Source organism: Dysidea avara, chromosome 13 (genome assembly GCF_963678975.1).
Source record: "Dysidea avara chromosome 13, odDysAvar1.4, whole genome shotgun sequence".
NCBI lineage: Eukaryota > Metazoa > Porifera > Demospongiae > Dictyoceratida > Dysideidae > Dysidea > Dysidea avara.
The window spans coordinates 2,072,185-2,087,274 of NC_089284.1; the positions used below are offsets into that span (position 1 = coordinate 2,072,185).

The 15,090-nt window shown below is 38.1% G+C and overlaps 1 protein-coding gene across 2 annotated transcripts; it reads left to right on the forward strand.

The window, feature by feature from the left end:
* Positions 1-780: 780 nt before the first annotated feature.
* Positions 781-14,495, forward strand: LOC136242211 (adipocyte plasma membrane-associated protein-like). 2 transcript variants are annotated; one of them, XM_066033634.1, is made up of 8 exons: positions 781-857; positions 7,689-7,739; positions 8,373-8,514; positions 8,667-8,785; positions 8,837-8,944; positions 10,364-10,805; positions 12,130-12,316; positions 14,201-14,495. In XM_066033634.1, the coding sequence occupies exons 2-8, from the start codon at positions 7,691-7,693 to the stop codon at positions 14,402-14,404; spliced, it is 1,251 nt and encodes a 416-aa protein (XP_065889706.1). In that variant the 5' UTR covers positions 781-857; positions 7,689-7,690; the 3' UTR covers positions 14,405-14,495. The 2 variants fall into 2 exon arrangements, with proteins under 2 accessions (XP_065889706.1, XP_065889707.1); XM_066033635.1 differs by lacking the exon at positions 7,689-7,739 and having other exon boundaries at positions 793-857.
* The last annotated feature ends 595 nt before the right edge of the window (positions 14,496-15,090 follow it).

The following is a 15,090-nucleotide window of genomic DNA, read 5'->3' on the forward strand; positions in this document are numbered from 1 at the left end:
AGGGGATTAGTGCCGGGGGGAATTTGACCTGATTTGATCCAAAACTCTGCCCCACTAGTGGGGCATTTGACCGCTCAAAATTTTAGGCGTTTGTTTTAACTTGCAAGCTAATGGAATTGACCTGTTTCCTAAAGTACCTAACAGCCATACTACATGGAGATTTGACCACTAGTCGTTCCCCCATGGGTGGAGAATTTGATTTTTCAAAAAGTCAAATCCCCACCATTTCCCCCACTACGCCCGGGAGGGGGTAGGCAGGGGAGGATCCAGAGTTTGGAAAGAGGGGGGCACCTTGCTGAAAAAAGTTGAAGAGCAAAAAAAAAAAAAAGTCACAACAATAATAACTAGTTATCCTTTACCAAATATATTCTATCACGTATGTTATACGGTAAAATAAAATCTTATAGTTTCATAGGTAAGCTACACTACCTCATGAACATTGTGACTGCTTTATTAGAGTAATTGACAGCTCTAATAGAGTATCTCGATCTTGTATGCAATTTCTTGAGGGGGGGGGGGGGGAGGGGGATTCGCCCCAAATGCCCTATCCTGGATCCGCCATTGGTAGGTGGGGGATAACATTGATAGCTAGGTGCCAGAGGATAGGTGCATAACAAAATCATTATTAAGCGCATGCAGCTTCAATCCGGGCGCCAAGGCAAAACGATAGCTAGGTCCAGGGCTGAGACTGCTTCTACTGTAGTCTCGCGTAGCCAGACCCACTCTTCGCGCGGCGCTTATCGATTGAAAATTATAAGCGCCTAGCAGCTAGGCGCTTATAATTATCAATCGATAAGCGCCGCGCGAAGAGTGGGTCTGGCTACGAGAGACTACTTCTACATCTACTGGTTGAAACGGTAATACATGTCTATGTTTATAATAATTTATGTGGGTCTATTTGCCACCTTGCAACTGCTCTGGTCTCGATCAGGGGCATAAAACGAGTGTTATTGGTAATTGTGGGTTGAAAGATTGGCTAAGCCGAGAGTATAACGAGGGGTCCGCAACGCAACCTGAATCTCGTACACCTTGAGCCTGAATCTTTGTGAATCTTTGAATCTTATCACGAGATTTTCCGGAGATTTTCGGGAATTTCCCGGATATTGATCACGTGATCTACAAAAAATTCGCGATCAGCTGGAGGTGTTACCTCGTGTCGTTTGAGGTGTCGTTGCACTGACTTGGCTCGCGCAAGAGCTCACCTTTGTCTGTTGCTAACACTGGTACGTTGTGATAGCTGGCAATAGCTCAGGTGTTGACTGTGTTGTACAATAGTTGGTTATTCGATCAGTGCTATAGTACGTTCGCGTTGAGCTGAATCCTGAGTTGTTGATTAAGAAGCCATACAAGATCAAAGGCTTTAAACATAATGTTTATGACGCATTTATTCGTAAACCCATGTTACGGGCGCGCACTTAATTGTTGAGAATATGGCGTCCAGTATACCGTCAGCGAGTGCGGAGCGAAACCCTTTTGGGAAGACGTTAAACAGCCAAACGAAGTATCTACTTATGAAACTATGGGAGTACTTTAAGCAAGAAGCGAAGAAATGTAAAATTTCTATCAACATCACGGAGAGAATCTCGAAGGCCACCGGTATTGTATCGTGCCTTCTTTGCTGGGTTTTGGCATACATTACGCCACGCAGGGATTTCAAGGACATCCATTAGAATGGAGCACCGCAAGAAAGGCGATTTATTTACGCCAAGAAAAAGGTACAAAATGCACTTTGCACAAGCCCGCTCAATTCTGTAATCGTCAGGTACAAATGTTCACGAGTCCTTGTTGATACAGACAGTTTTAACCCAGATACTATCAGACAAGATCCATTCATTGTACGGAAGGGAGGAAATCTATCGCTCTCAAAGATTTTGGTAAGTTAAATTTTGAAACCTGGAACTTTGTCACTTACTCCGTCTTAGGCCAAACTTAAGAATGATGGTGTTTTCTCTGGGGGTAGAACATTGCTTTAAAGAGTGTTGAGTGATATGGGATTTAAGTACAAGACGATTAATGACAAGAGGTTAGCATTGAAACTGTTTGTGCTTTAATTTCACTACACGTATGTGCAGGGTATGCTATGAGCAGCCCTGCACAGTCCATCAGTATCATAAATATTAAAGACGAACGAGGTGCAACAGAACTGAAGGAAGACCAGTTGTGTATTTGGATGAGACTTGGGTAATGAAGAACTTCTAGAGCAATTCCTCATCCAAATCGGCAGTGATAGTGAAGATGGTGATGGTGGTATTAATGAATTGTCCACTAGCAGCAGCAGGTCCAAGTCTTCTTCTGGGCTTACTTCATCTGATGTAAGATTGTTTGATATTTGCAGCATTGGTGTTATAACTTGATTTTGTTCCCCAGGAGTCATCAGGTAGCTGGGATTAAACTCTGTGAAGTACATAAAAATACAGATGAAGTACGTGTAAGTGTGTGCACTTTAATAAAAAATATCATTGCTTTATTGTGCTATCCGAAGTTGAACATACCATCCCTTGTATATTTAATCAGTGCAGGAGTGTTTGGAAGTCACTACAGGTACTATCAGCCCAAATTCATACAAACAGTATTATTTCATTTGTTGAAACTTTTAGAGTTTTTTGGGAATGTATCTTCAAAAACAAAATGCTGGCTGGAAAAACTGTGTACATGTGTGGTGAAGTGATGAGAAAAGTATTAAAATGACAAATTGACTAAATGGGAACAGAAGACGATAGTCAGCTGTGGTGAATGTGAAGTAAAATACATGTTGTTTGGCTCACTTGCAGGAACGCAAATGCTACATAACGGATTTTGAGCTGTTATAATTTGGTTTTTTTCTCTTTTGAGGCTGAAGAAGTTTTTACCTGAATATAAGCAGGCCACTTATCTTCTAAATACAGTGCAACAGTGGCCCCAGCTCTTCTACTTATGCAACTCTGTTTTACACACACAAAATCTGTTTTATTTTTCTTGTAAAAGTGTATTACAGCCTCTTACATAAGGGATGGTGAAATCATGCGTGTTGAGGGCGGGTATGTGACGTCTGGCTTCGCCACAAACATGTGTCAACATGACCATCAAAGGGCCGCGCTTTAGAGGCTTCCCCATTGAAAATGTATGGCGAAACTTTACAGTGCCATAACGGGAGTGTCTTACATTCGAATGAAGCGCTTTTAATATATTTTTAGCGGATCGAGAAGCGCTACGTATCGAGCTATACAGGAGCCCCATGCGATGTAGCAATCGTAAGTTATTAATCGTTTTTGAGGGTTCAGCTCAACGCGAACGTACTATAGCTCGATGTCTGAAGCTACAGTGGATTTGGCTCAGGACTTGGACAGATGCGAGGGCAGCTCGGAGCGAGGTGTGGAAGGCAGACTAAATGATGACAGGTACATAGAAAACAAACCACTTCGCGTAGACGCGTATGGAGGACAAAACTTTGCTGTTAAATCCACGTTTCATCAACAGGTTTTGTCAAGCTAGGTGAAAAGCCTAATCCTTGAATAAAATCAACAGGCTTAATAGTGTTGAGACTAAATTGAGGACTGAATTGCATGCCATGTTGTGCTTTTTCAATAACACCTAGCTAACAGTCAAGGTTGAAGTGCCAATTTCCCTAATATTCATTCTTTGCAAGATACCCTGAAACAAGATTTACAGAAAATGACACCATGCAATGCCCACAGGATTGACATCGTTGCAGATACTTTTGGTAAACCGTAATCATTGGGTAGTAGCATCGGCTAGTGGAAATGCTGATAGTGCTGATGTTATTCTATATGATTCTAAGTACTCTTTGCTCCATGAGCACACAAGATTACTGCTGTCGCAACTTGTGTTTACCAAGAACAAGTATTTTACCATTGGAATTGCTAATGTTAACAAACAATCTGGAGACAATGATTGTGGACTGTTAGCAGCCGCTTATATTACCAGTATTGCCCATGGACAAGATCCATCATCAATTGTGTACAATCAAGGTTTGATGAGAGAACACTTATACTTACTTGCCTTGAGACTAAAAGAATGGCCCTATTTCCGACTATCAGGGAGAAAAGAGTGCTTCAATCAAAGATTGTGAAAACAGAAGTGTATTGTTACTGTAGGTCACCAAATGACAAGAAAAAGGAAATGGTGCGATGTGGCAAAATGACGTGTAAAGAATGGTTTCACTTTGAGTGCATAGGCACTGATAACAATATTGTACCAGGACAAAAATGGTTTTGTAAAAACTGTAAATGAAAAGTGAAATCCTTACAGTTAATATGTTATGTTAGTGTACACATGGCATGATTACTTGTCATGCATGATCTTGATGTCGGTGTATAGATGCATATAGTGCATAGTTTTATTCTGAATCTCAGTCCAATTAGCCATCTCCATGGCATGTACTAAAACTGGTGAGGTATATTTATATACATGATACATCTGCTACAAGAAATATTACACTTGTACATATATGTATAATACGAGCAGCTACAACTGCAAGTTGCCTAATGGCACTAGTGGCAGCCTATATATATATATAAGCTGGACATTCGGTAGTTAAATTTTGGTACCAGGAATCATCACACTGAGCCAGTATGAAGAGCTAGCTAGCTACTGAGTCCATGCTGCTTGATCAGTGTTGTCCAAGTTACGTAGCTACAATGCCAAATTTAAACTTATGATATTCACTAGCTGAAGAGAGAGAGAAACCATCATTATTATATGAGACACAAACATTTACACTAACATTAAGGAATCCTCAGTCACATGCGACCACCAGACAGGGTTGGTTAAAAACGCCTGGGTGGGCATGGCAAGGGAGTACAAAACATAAAGTAAGTATACATGCATGTACATTTAACTAACTAAAGAGTCAGTCTGGGGAGGCAGGAAACCACTCACGACAATCCCTAGCCATAAATATTCTTTGAGATGCTGTAATGCACTTCGGCGAAGCAGAATCCAAAGCTTCCCTTAGAGCTGCTTTTGACACTAATATATCCTGGTGAACATATTTAGTCGCTAGAAAGCCGACCTCTGAGATTTGGCCGGGCTAAATTTGATTGAATCCTCGAATCTCGGGTGAATCTCACTGAATATAAACTGAATCTCGGGTGAATCCCACTGAATCTCGAGTGAATCCCACTGAATCTCTAGTGAATCCCACTGAATCTCGAGTGAATCCCACTGAATCTTGGGTGAATCCCACCGAATCTGCATGAATCCCGGAGAATCTCGACTGAATCCCTCGGAATCTCTGAATCTCCGGTGAATCCGTAAAGATTCTGAATCTCGTACGTGATTTTGCTGCGTTGCGGACCCCTCGGAGTATAAGCTTATAACTCAGTGTTTGTTTTTTTCGCAAGCTTTTAAATCGGTCAGATGTGTGATTTAATTGTTACCTGTAAGGTCTCTTAGCAGGGCCGGAGCCCATAGATTTTGAGTGGTCAGGCCATCCAGTAGTCTGGCACCGCCCGCCCCTTCGCAAAAAGTAAGGGTCTGGAGAAATACAAATACCTAATCATTTCAAAAGGAATTCAATTAGACAGCGCACGTAATGCTTGTTACGTCAGATGATTGCACTTCAATTCAAACAAAAGCATTGTGTTGCCAAGGCGATTTCTGTATGAACGTCATTGGCATGCACTAATTGGCTAGCGCCAAATCTGGGCGCTAGAAATGATTTAGTATCCGTATTTCACCAGACCCTTACTTTATGCGAAGGGGCGGGCGGCGCCAGACTAGCCATCCAGGAGGTCATGGCCACATGCACACTCTGATTTTCATCAAAGTGAAAGTCAAAAGTCAAGCTTGAACTTTGCAGTTGGTCGAAGGACAAGCACAGCTTGAAAGGTTTATACCACTATTGATACTTTCAGATTAGCAACGTAAATGTATGCTAAAATTTGGTCTCAAAAGTAAAGTGTGATTTTTAGTGAAAGTCAAAAGTCAAAACTGCTTGGCTACAAGGGTCCAGGGCGACATTCCAATATGTGATCATGACTGGATCTGGGAAATCTGGTCTTATCACCCATGACCACAGCATAGATATACTAACCCCAGGTACCTGGGGTTAGTATCTATGACCACCGGTTTGATTTCAAAACTACATGAATACACTATCTAATTCACTATCAAAATCAGCCAGGCTTGAGTGGTCTGCTTTTTCCAAGCCCAGTAGCAAGCCGTACAAGTAATCTGTAGCTGGGACTTTAATGGAGCTCTGGTTAACCTGGGAATGGGTGTATGTGGATGTGCAGCGCTACTCTGTGGTGTTGAATAAAGACCTATGCTGCACATTTCCTTGAATGTTGGCCTTATTCATCCCTATCTGTTCTGTACACAAACTCTTGCTTTCCCTGCCACCCCATTAGTGTAGGAGCTCACCTAATACGGCCAGCCTTGAGTTAAAATAGTGTTGGGGAAACTTAGCTATTAGCTACTTGTACAGCGGATACTCTGGAACGGGATTGGTATAAAACTTGGTACATGTAGCTAAGCAGCTTATTCTTTAGTTGCAGCCCACTAAATACTTCAAACCAACATTTTTCAATATGGTGATTAGACCATTTTTCCCAGAGCCAGTCACACATATTCTGTATACTCTGTTCTTTATCCTAAAGCAAAGTGCCAAAACATAAACAACATTTGGGTAAAGGACAAATTGTATATTATAATTAATCATAAATTAAAGTGTACGCCAATGATTTTCACTACAATCATCTGTTAGGCACTAGAAGTGCACTTACCATACCATTCAACGTAATTTGTGCATTGTGGTGTTTCAAGTTATATAGCTGTTGTGTGTGTTCTGCAATGGACACATTTTCAAATTATCAAATGACCGCTCTTCCTGCTTTTTGCACAGCTCTTACCTGCATGAAACAAATCTTCAATCAGTTTGTAGGAATAATCATAGAAAGCAGGTGCAGTTCTAAGGAGGTTTCACTGGTTTCCGGAAACCAGTCAACTTTTTGAGATCAAAAATAATTAAAATGCTCAACAAACTTTAAGCCTATAATAACATATTTAACTACTTGGATACTTTATTAGTAAGTATTAGTGATCAAATTACTCTCTTCACTACAAAACAATCCAAAATGCTTTTTTGTCCCTTCAAGTCTCTTTAAACAATTCTCGTTCTTGATTTCATAACTTTTGTAACTGCTTGATAAGGTCTTAAATCTCTCTATTTAGGCTTAGAATGTACACTTTAGGGTGATTTTCACTCATAGTTAACTAAATAAACTATATAGTAAGTTCTAATACCACTGTATGGACCCCGCCCCTACCCTAAAGTTGGAAACCAGTCAGCAATTTTTCTAGAACCACCTCTGGATAGAAAGCTTCACTTCTGTTTATAGGTACAGTGAAATCTGCTAATAATGTGGAGCCACTGTGGACAATCCATGTACTTAGTGTCCCCTACAAATCAGGGCATCTTGATCAAGATGCTTAAGTATAACATGTTGGTATGCACATAGGCCTCCATGTTAGAGCAAGTGGTTGCTATGCATGAACACCACACCAGTAACACTGATATTTGCAGTAATAGTAATATTTATGCATTAGCTGTAAGTCAGTAACTATGATGGAGTTGGCAATTTACATGTGGAGTCTTACATATCATCTTGTATAAATTGCTCACAATCTTTTGTATATAGCTACTGTATGTTTATAGTTTAGCAACAGTTTGTGATTATACCTTATAGCCATGAGACAAAGAAGTCAAAAAGAGAAGACTGATACCAGTAAAGTAACTGGTAAGGTAACGGGCCTCTTTTTATTTAATAGGGGGACAAGATTTGGGGCGAAGAGAAATGTATATTTTAGGAACGCTTGTATTCCTTATTTATTTGTTAGGGATTTTTCCATTTTTTGTGTTTAATCCTTTAAATTCCTATTTCTAAATTATTAATATAAATTTAATAATTTAGAAATAAAGAAATTTATGATAAAAGGTGGAGAGTTATTATTACTTTTAGGTGTTTTGCTCCCAGGGGTTATGGTTAACTAAGCGAGCCATTCCGTATACTCTGTTTTGTGGTTGGGGTTAGCCTATCTATGTAGTGGGTATTATTTTTGGGAGTGGGTCTGGACTTTTTTTTGCTTTTGTGTTATTAATTATTTATTTGGGGCTATTATATATATTTTTTTTTTTTTTTTTTTGTTATTATGATGTTATTTTTGGAACAAGAACAAAAATTTAATTAAAAAGTATTATTTTTTATTTTGGTTTGTTTTTGTGCTTTTCCGGTAATTTCTTCTAACCATAACATATCATTTCCATTAGTATGGTTCTGATAGTACAATCACATATCTGTTGAATTTAAGTTGGTATATATAATTCGATATGCTGTGAGAATAATGATATGTGTACACTTCTATAATTTTAGATTCAAAGCAACCTCAACATGCGCAACAACCAGTTGGTCGGTCATGTTGTCGTGTCATGATACTTGTGGTACTGATCATGGTGGGAGTATCTGGAGTTGTTGTGTACTTTCTACCTTCACTGATTGGTCCTGTTGGTCATGGGTATGTTGTTATCAAGGCCAATTTTTAATTATATTACCCTTACCATATATTATTTACCAGTGATATTTAAATTGATGCTATACTTGTATTATACACATACGTACCTTATCATAGAGAAGTTGGCTGGATATTAACACTTGTTGCTTATCTAGACCTGATGGTGGTCCACGGTTCACTGGAGTATATGCCATCAACAATGAGCTACAGAAAGCTAGAAAACTCTTTGAAGGACAGATAGCTGGACCAGAATCATTTGAACTAGGAAAAGATGGTAATTTATTTACCATACATACTCTGTAATGTATTTGTATACATTAACCAGGTCATTTGTATACTGGTCTGATTGATGGACGTGTGGTGAAGATTGACCTTGAGAAAGAGACCTATACTATAGTGACCAGGATGGGTGATCCTCCATATGACAAGTGTGGTTAGTTATGGTGTAACAAATGGGTGGACAATGTATGCATCTATTTGAGGATATAGTGAATGATTCAGTAATCTAATGTAGCTACAAGTATGTCGTACCAGAGGAGTCCACGGAGAGGCCTCACCCCTGTTGAGGGTGATGCATAACATTGACACATATACTATTTGCAAACTTTGTAAAGGAATATTGAGATACTATCATACACTTAGTGTGCATCTACTTTATACCCGCTCATATGGACTGCAGGCTGGGCCCCACTGCCTTGGACCCTTAAACAGAGTCATAGAACTTTGACCATGAAAATGCTGTGGTTTCCACCAGTCAACACTGCTTGTACTTTGGGCAAGTGCCCCACATTAGCAAGAGTTTATATCATTGTTCATTACATGGCATGTTCGTGTCTAAATACCTTACAAGTTCTTGAGTGTCACGCAAAGCCACAATGAAACTTCTTATCATCGTCAATGCCACAGATGAAGTTAACAGATTAGTGGAGTTCCTCATTTGTACTTGTCATCTTCAGTGCCACGGCAAAGATAGATTTCTAGACTTCCTTATTTTCGTCAATGCCACAGTGAATCTAATTTGGCATGTGTATGTTGAATCTTGAATAATTACTATCAGCCTCAATGCATTGATGAGATAAATCATTAGGATTATGATTATCATGGGTGATAATGTTAGAAATACTGTGATACATACTGCAATGGTGCTTGAGAGTATAGGTATGCACAGAGAAATAATTTTGTAGAATACACAGAGCTGCATACAGAAACAGATAGTAGATGACCTCCATTGTTTCATTGCTCGTTTTTTATGATCCGTACTCAAATATAAATTTCTAATTTTCCCTACGCTTATTCATTTACTATTTCTTTTTGTATGATTGGTGAACCAATGCATACCAAGATCAGTACTAAAAGTGTCTTTTCAAGCAATACAGTCACTACAGAAATTACAGACAATTCCAGCAGCGTCACACGCTACCATGAATCAATACCTATGCTGCAGTGGAAAAGGAAATGGGACACAAAGGAGAACAGTCTAAGTCATTGAATTAGGTAATCCTAAGGCTGCAGCACATGTTGCTGTCAGACCTTCAGTGCTGGTCACCGCAAAGTGTTAATAATAATATTAACAAGGTAAGTCCATAGTGCATGCAATGTAGCTGCTGCAGTTGAAAAGCCGCATTTTGGGCACTCCACTATTGTATTAAGTTAAGCAAAAGGTGTAGCTAAACAATTAAGGTTTATAACTAATGATCAGTCATTCAAAGTGTTAAAATGCAGCAAAACATATTTGCTATAAATGGGTGTACCTACAAACTTCAACATGTTTACTTATAAATAAGTTTGACTATAATAATGATTAGTCCATGTCATTTAATTTCGGAATGGACTGTACATTTTGTTGTTTTAGGACAGATAGATATGCTTTCTGTTTGTGGAAGACCACTAGGATTGCACTGGGACAACAGTGACAACTTAATTGTGGCAGATGCTTACAAAGGTCTTGTTAGTATCAACACCAAAACTGGTAAAAAGAACGTTCTGTGTGGTCCAAAAATATCTACCGATGTTACTTGTACATTTTTCAACTACCCCGTGGTAATATCCAATGGTAGTGTATTCTTCTCATGTCTGAGTGTAAACTTTGCTGAGCATGACTTACTTGGTGAATCTTTTCCATTCATGGATTATATTTTTGGCAAACACAATGATACTGGTATGTTACTACACTACAATCCTATTACTGGCCAGACCAGTGTAGTAAAGCAGCTCAATACACCAAACGGTGTTGCCAAAAGTTCTGATGAAGAGTTTTTGTTAGTTTCTGAATTGTCAAAAAGCAGGGTGGCTAGGTAAGAAATTCTTTTGAAGTAATATATATTTTAATAGTCCCTCAGATCTGTCAAGTTAGTGTAATTGTTACCCTAAGTAGAGAAAATGATTGTTTGATTGGAGTACACCAGCTTTTAACAATGACTCATTTTGTCATGAATTTACCATGAGTGTACTTATGAAATCATATAGAAAAATGATTCATGTTGAACCCTTGACACTTCTATGACCTTAACTTAAAGAAATCAATCAAATAATATTATTAAATATTTTTTATGGCAGATATTCATATGGATTGATGTTTGCAGGTACTGTACAGTAATCTGTACTTGTGTTGTGAGTACATTTCCTTACTTTAAAGACCATGTCATTGTTCATTGCTATGTGATGGAGATACCATGGGGCATTTTCAATCCATTCTATGAAAAATTTACATTTATTTTTCATACATTCATGGCAATGTTTCTACAGACATAAGTACTTGTACATTCTAAACTAAAGGTACTTGTTGTATGCTGATGAAGTAAGAGACTTGAAAATCCATGTAATGTTTGGATTCATTATTGTTGCATTGTATTCTAGCTGGTTCATATACAGTATACACAATAATTCTTTCATAAATAAAATTTCAGCAATATTTAGCGGGGTAGAAGAGCAGGGGGTCTGGGGGCTGCGAAGCTAAACCTATTCCATGTGTTTCAGGACTAAAATTTTGATGTAGAGTGGTTTTTTACAAATATCTAAATCATACTGCTTTCCAAGTTGATTACATTGATCAAAAGTTGTATAGAATGATGAGCAACAGTCATGAGCAGTTCAGTATATAGCTATAATTATTATGGACCTAAAGAGCGGCATACACAAGACCATGTGCTTCAAAATATCCTTAGCAGGCTAAGTGTGCCCATGCATGGGATAGTGTTGCAGATTCTATAGTTTTTTCATATTCAGCAACTATGGAGGATTCTCAATAGTGTTATATGTGCAGGGTGACTGTTCTATTAGATTATTTGACTGACTGCTCTATTAGAGTATCTCGGTCTATATTTTTGGGAGGGGGGCACGTACCCCCTATGCCCCCCTTGATCCACAACTGTTTCAAAACTGTACTGAAAAATCATCAATCAACAGCAAGTATTTCTGGAGGAGCTTTGCTTACCAAGAAATTTTCTTAAATTGATTTAAAGCTTGCTTTTTTGAAAATGCGTATAAAATAGCATTAAACCAAGCATTGATTGCCACTGTTTTGTTTTCTTAACTGAACACCATGGCTTATTATTAATAAATCTGCATTTATAGAATGCAAAAAGTTACATGTTGTAATGCAATTTTTGTCACTGATAGATTTTACTTGAAGGGACCCAAGGAAGGACAATGGGACATGTTTATTTCTGGTCTGCCTGGAATAGTTGACAACATCACTCCTTCAAGAAAGTATGGTGGGTTCTGGTTTGCAGTTCCGTTTGTAAGACCTAGTGCCTTATTGGACTTCTCATCACAACAGTCGTGGATCCAATTTATAGCGGCAAAGGTATGGATAGGGTCATGACATAATAAATACATACATACATACATACATACATACATACATACATACATACATACATACATACATACATACATACATACATACATACATACATACATACATGCATGCATGCATGCATACATACATACATACATACATACATGCATGCATACATACACATGCATGCATGCATACACACATACATACCTATGTACGTACGTACATACGAGAGTATATCTGCAGGTATAGGCAACCTTTCTTATACACTAATTTTAGCTATCATGAATCCCTTGTCACTACTTTTTCTTTGATCTCTAATCTAGCTTCTACTTGTTTGTTTACTTTTTAATACCATAATTATGGTAAGTGGCCATTATGCTTTGTTTTCAGCTATGTTCTGCCCGTTACACAGCACTACAAACAAATAACAATACGAGAAGCGTCTCTGCAATCAATCCACCACTACTTGACCTACCACAAATAGAAGAAGCTGTATCGTACTACCAGGAATTAACACTTTGTGTTGTCAACAAAAAGAACTGGGACACAAAGGAGAGCAAAAGAAGTCCATGATGCATGTATTGTATGTACAGTACTACAGTTGGCAAAAGGCATGTCTTTGGGCAAAGCAACATTGAACGGTGAAGAAATCAAACCTGGTAGCCTTAATCCATTGTCAGGTTATGCTTGGCTAGAGGCATCAGTTAGTCAGTTAGTTGGTTCATTAGTTAGCCATTTAGTCAGTAGGTCAGCATCATACAATATGGTATTACTGATTTTCTTGCCCAGTATTACCCAAAAAAACCTCACTTTTCCTTTATAACAGCTGTGCATAGCCAAGCCCATAAATATTTTCAGATTGACTAACAAATTTCTATGAACTTTCAATAACTAACTAAACTAAGCACAATTTGACAATGGATAAAGCTATGGGCTTGATTTCTTCACTGTTTGACGTCACTTCGTCCAGTGTTTTTTGTTGTGTAATGGGCAGAACATAGTTGACAATGAAGTTTAGTGGCCACTTAGCTTTCAGTAATTGATTGTTGGAGTGTGCGTTCAGATGCAAGCTTCAATGTATGGCATGCATATGCTATGGTGCCATTCTTTCTTTTGATGTAGTATGCATTTATTTTACTTTCGCTGGTGTTATCCAGCTGTCCAGCACTTGACAGCCAGTGCTGGGGGTGGTGGCAAGGGCATTCCGTCTAGCCCGGAGTAAAAATAATAATTAAAATAATAAAAGAAAAAAAGCAAATTCAGTAGTCATAATTACGTTATAAAAAGTAAACAAACAAGAAAACAAAATATTAGATGGATTGGAGATCAAAGAAAAGAAAAAGTAGTGAAATAAGGGAATAGTTAGTAGTGTATAGATAACCTCTCTTCTTTTACTAATTTTTAACTATTTCACTGCTTTTTTCTTTAATTTGATCCCTAATGTAACTTGAAATTTCTAATTTTTCATTCTACTTGTCAAATTGAAAATATTCATGGGAATTTGTGGGGTCACTCTGAAGATATTTATGGGCTTGGCTATGCCTAATGAATGCTGCCAAGCTGTTATGAAAGAAATATGAAGCTGTTTTTCGGGTGATATTGTTAAACCACCATAAACCCTAATATACAGTACTACCGTACTGTATGATATATAGCCTAAGTCTTCTATATCTCTGTTGTCACAGATATCGTTTCTAAGCAAGTTCAGTTATAAATTTGGCTATTTTAAATGCTAGAACTCTTCTGCTTTTTGTCGTGCTAAAGGTTTCTATGATGATTTTTGGTGGAAGAATTGGAAGGGGGTGGTGCCATTTTGTTTTGGAGGGATCCTAGTACTATACCGTACTGTATGATACGGAGTATAGTATTATGATAATCTTGTTGCAGCTTCAACTAGCCAATGTTTTCAACCATCCTGAGTTTTTGCACAATATGATACTGTTAGTTGATGAGGAGGGGAGGGTGGTTAGGAGCTTACACGATCCAACAGCAAAAGTGGTGTTCAGAGTTTCAGAAGTATTAGAGGTGAATGATGAGCTTATGATAGGTTCAATTTTTGGACCATCCATGGCTAGGATGAAGTTGAACTAATATAACTTGTATATACACTTTTAAGTAGTTTTGCATTTGTAGTTGTCATGATATTTGTAGTTGTCATGATATAATATAAGCTAGTACAGTACATGGATTCAGGTTGTAGCTAAGTTATATAGTTAATGCATGTTTGATTTGATCTATTATCTGATTATACTGCAACATTATGCCAGATCATACAATATCCCTGAACTAGAGGCAATTTCTTGAGAGTAGGGTTTATTAGTGATTTACTCAGCCTGCATAATTTTAAATGTCACAGTTACCCCCAGGTCATGCCGGCAGTTGCACTCCTGAGTCACATATCAGCTTAAAGGCTGTCCACTTTTTATAGTGAAAGTATCTACTAGTGAGCCACAGTCAATGAATGATAATGTAGCTACTGAACTATATAGCTATATAGTTATTTAGTAGCCATATGTATGTAATGTGTACTGTACTGCACAACAGTGCATTTATGACACTAAGAACATGTATAAATCCTAGTGGAGTATTATCATATGTATCTACAACATATGATTGTGATTGTTTTTTTACTTAATTACAAGTGAGTATGTGTTTGCAAATTGTCTTGAATTAACAACATTGCTTCGCAATGCAGAGTGTTCCAGAGTTTGATCGTGATTTAGCTATGTAGATGAGACATGATTGCTGTCTACAATATGTTAGCTACACAGCGGATA

Coding starts and splice junctions, on each gene's coding strand:
- LOC136242211 (XM_066033634.1), top strand. CDS start 7,691: ATGAGACAAAGAAGTCAAAAAGAGAAGACTGATACCAGTAAAGTAACT. Junction 8,786..8,836: donor ATTTGAACTAGGAAAAGATG/GTAATTTATTTA, acceptor TACATTAACCAG/GTCATTTGTATACTGGTCTG. Junction 8,945..10,363: donor TCCTCCATATGACAAGTGTG/GTTAGTTATGGT, acceptor TTGTTGTTTTAG/GACAGATAGATATGCTTTCT.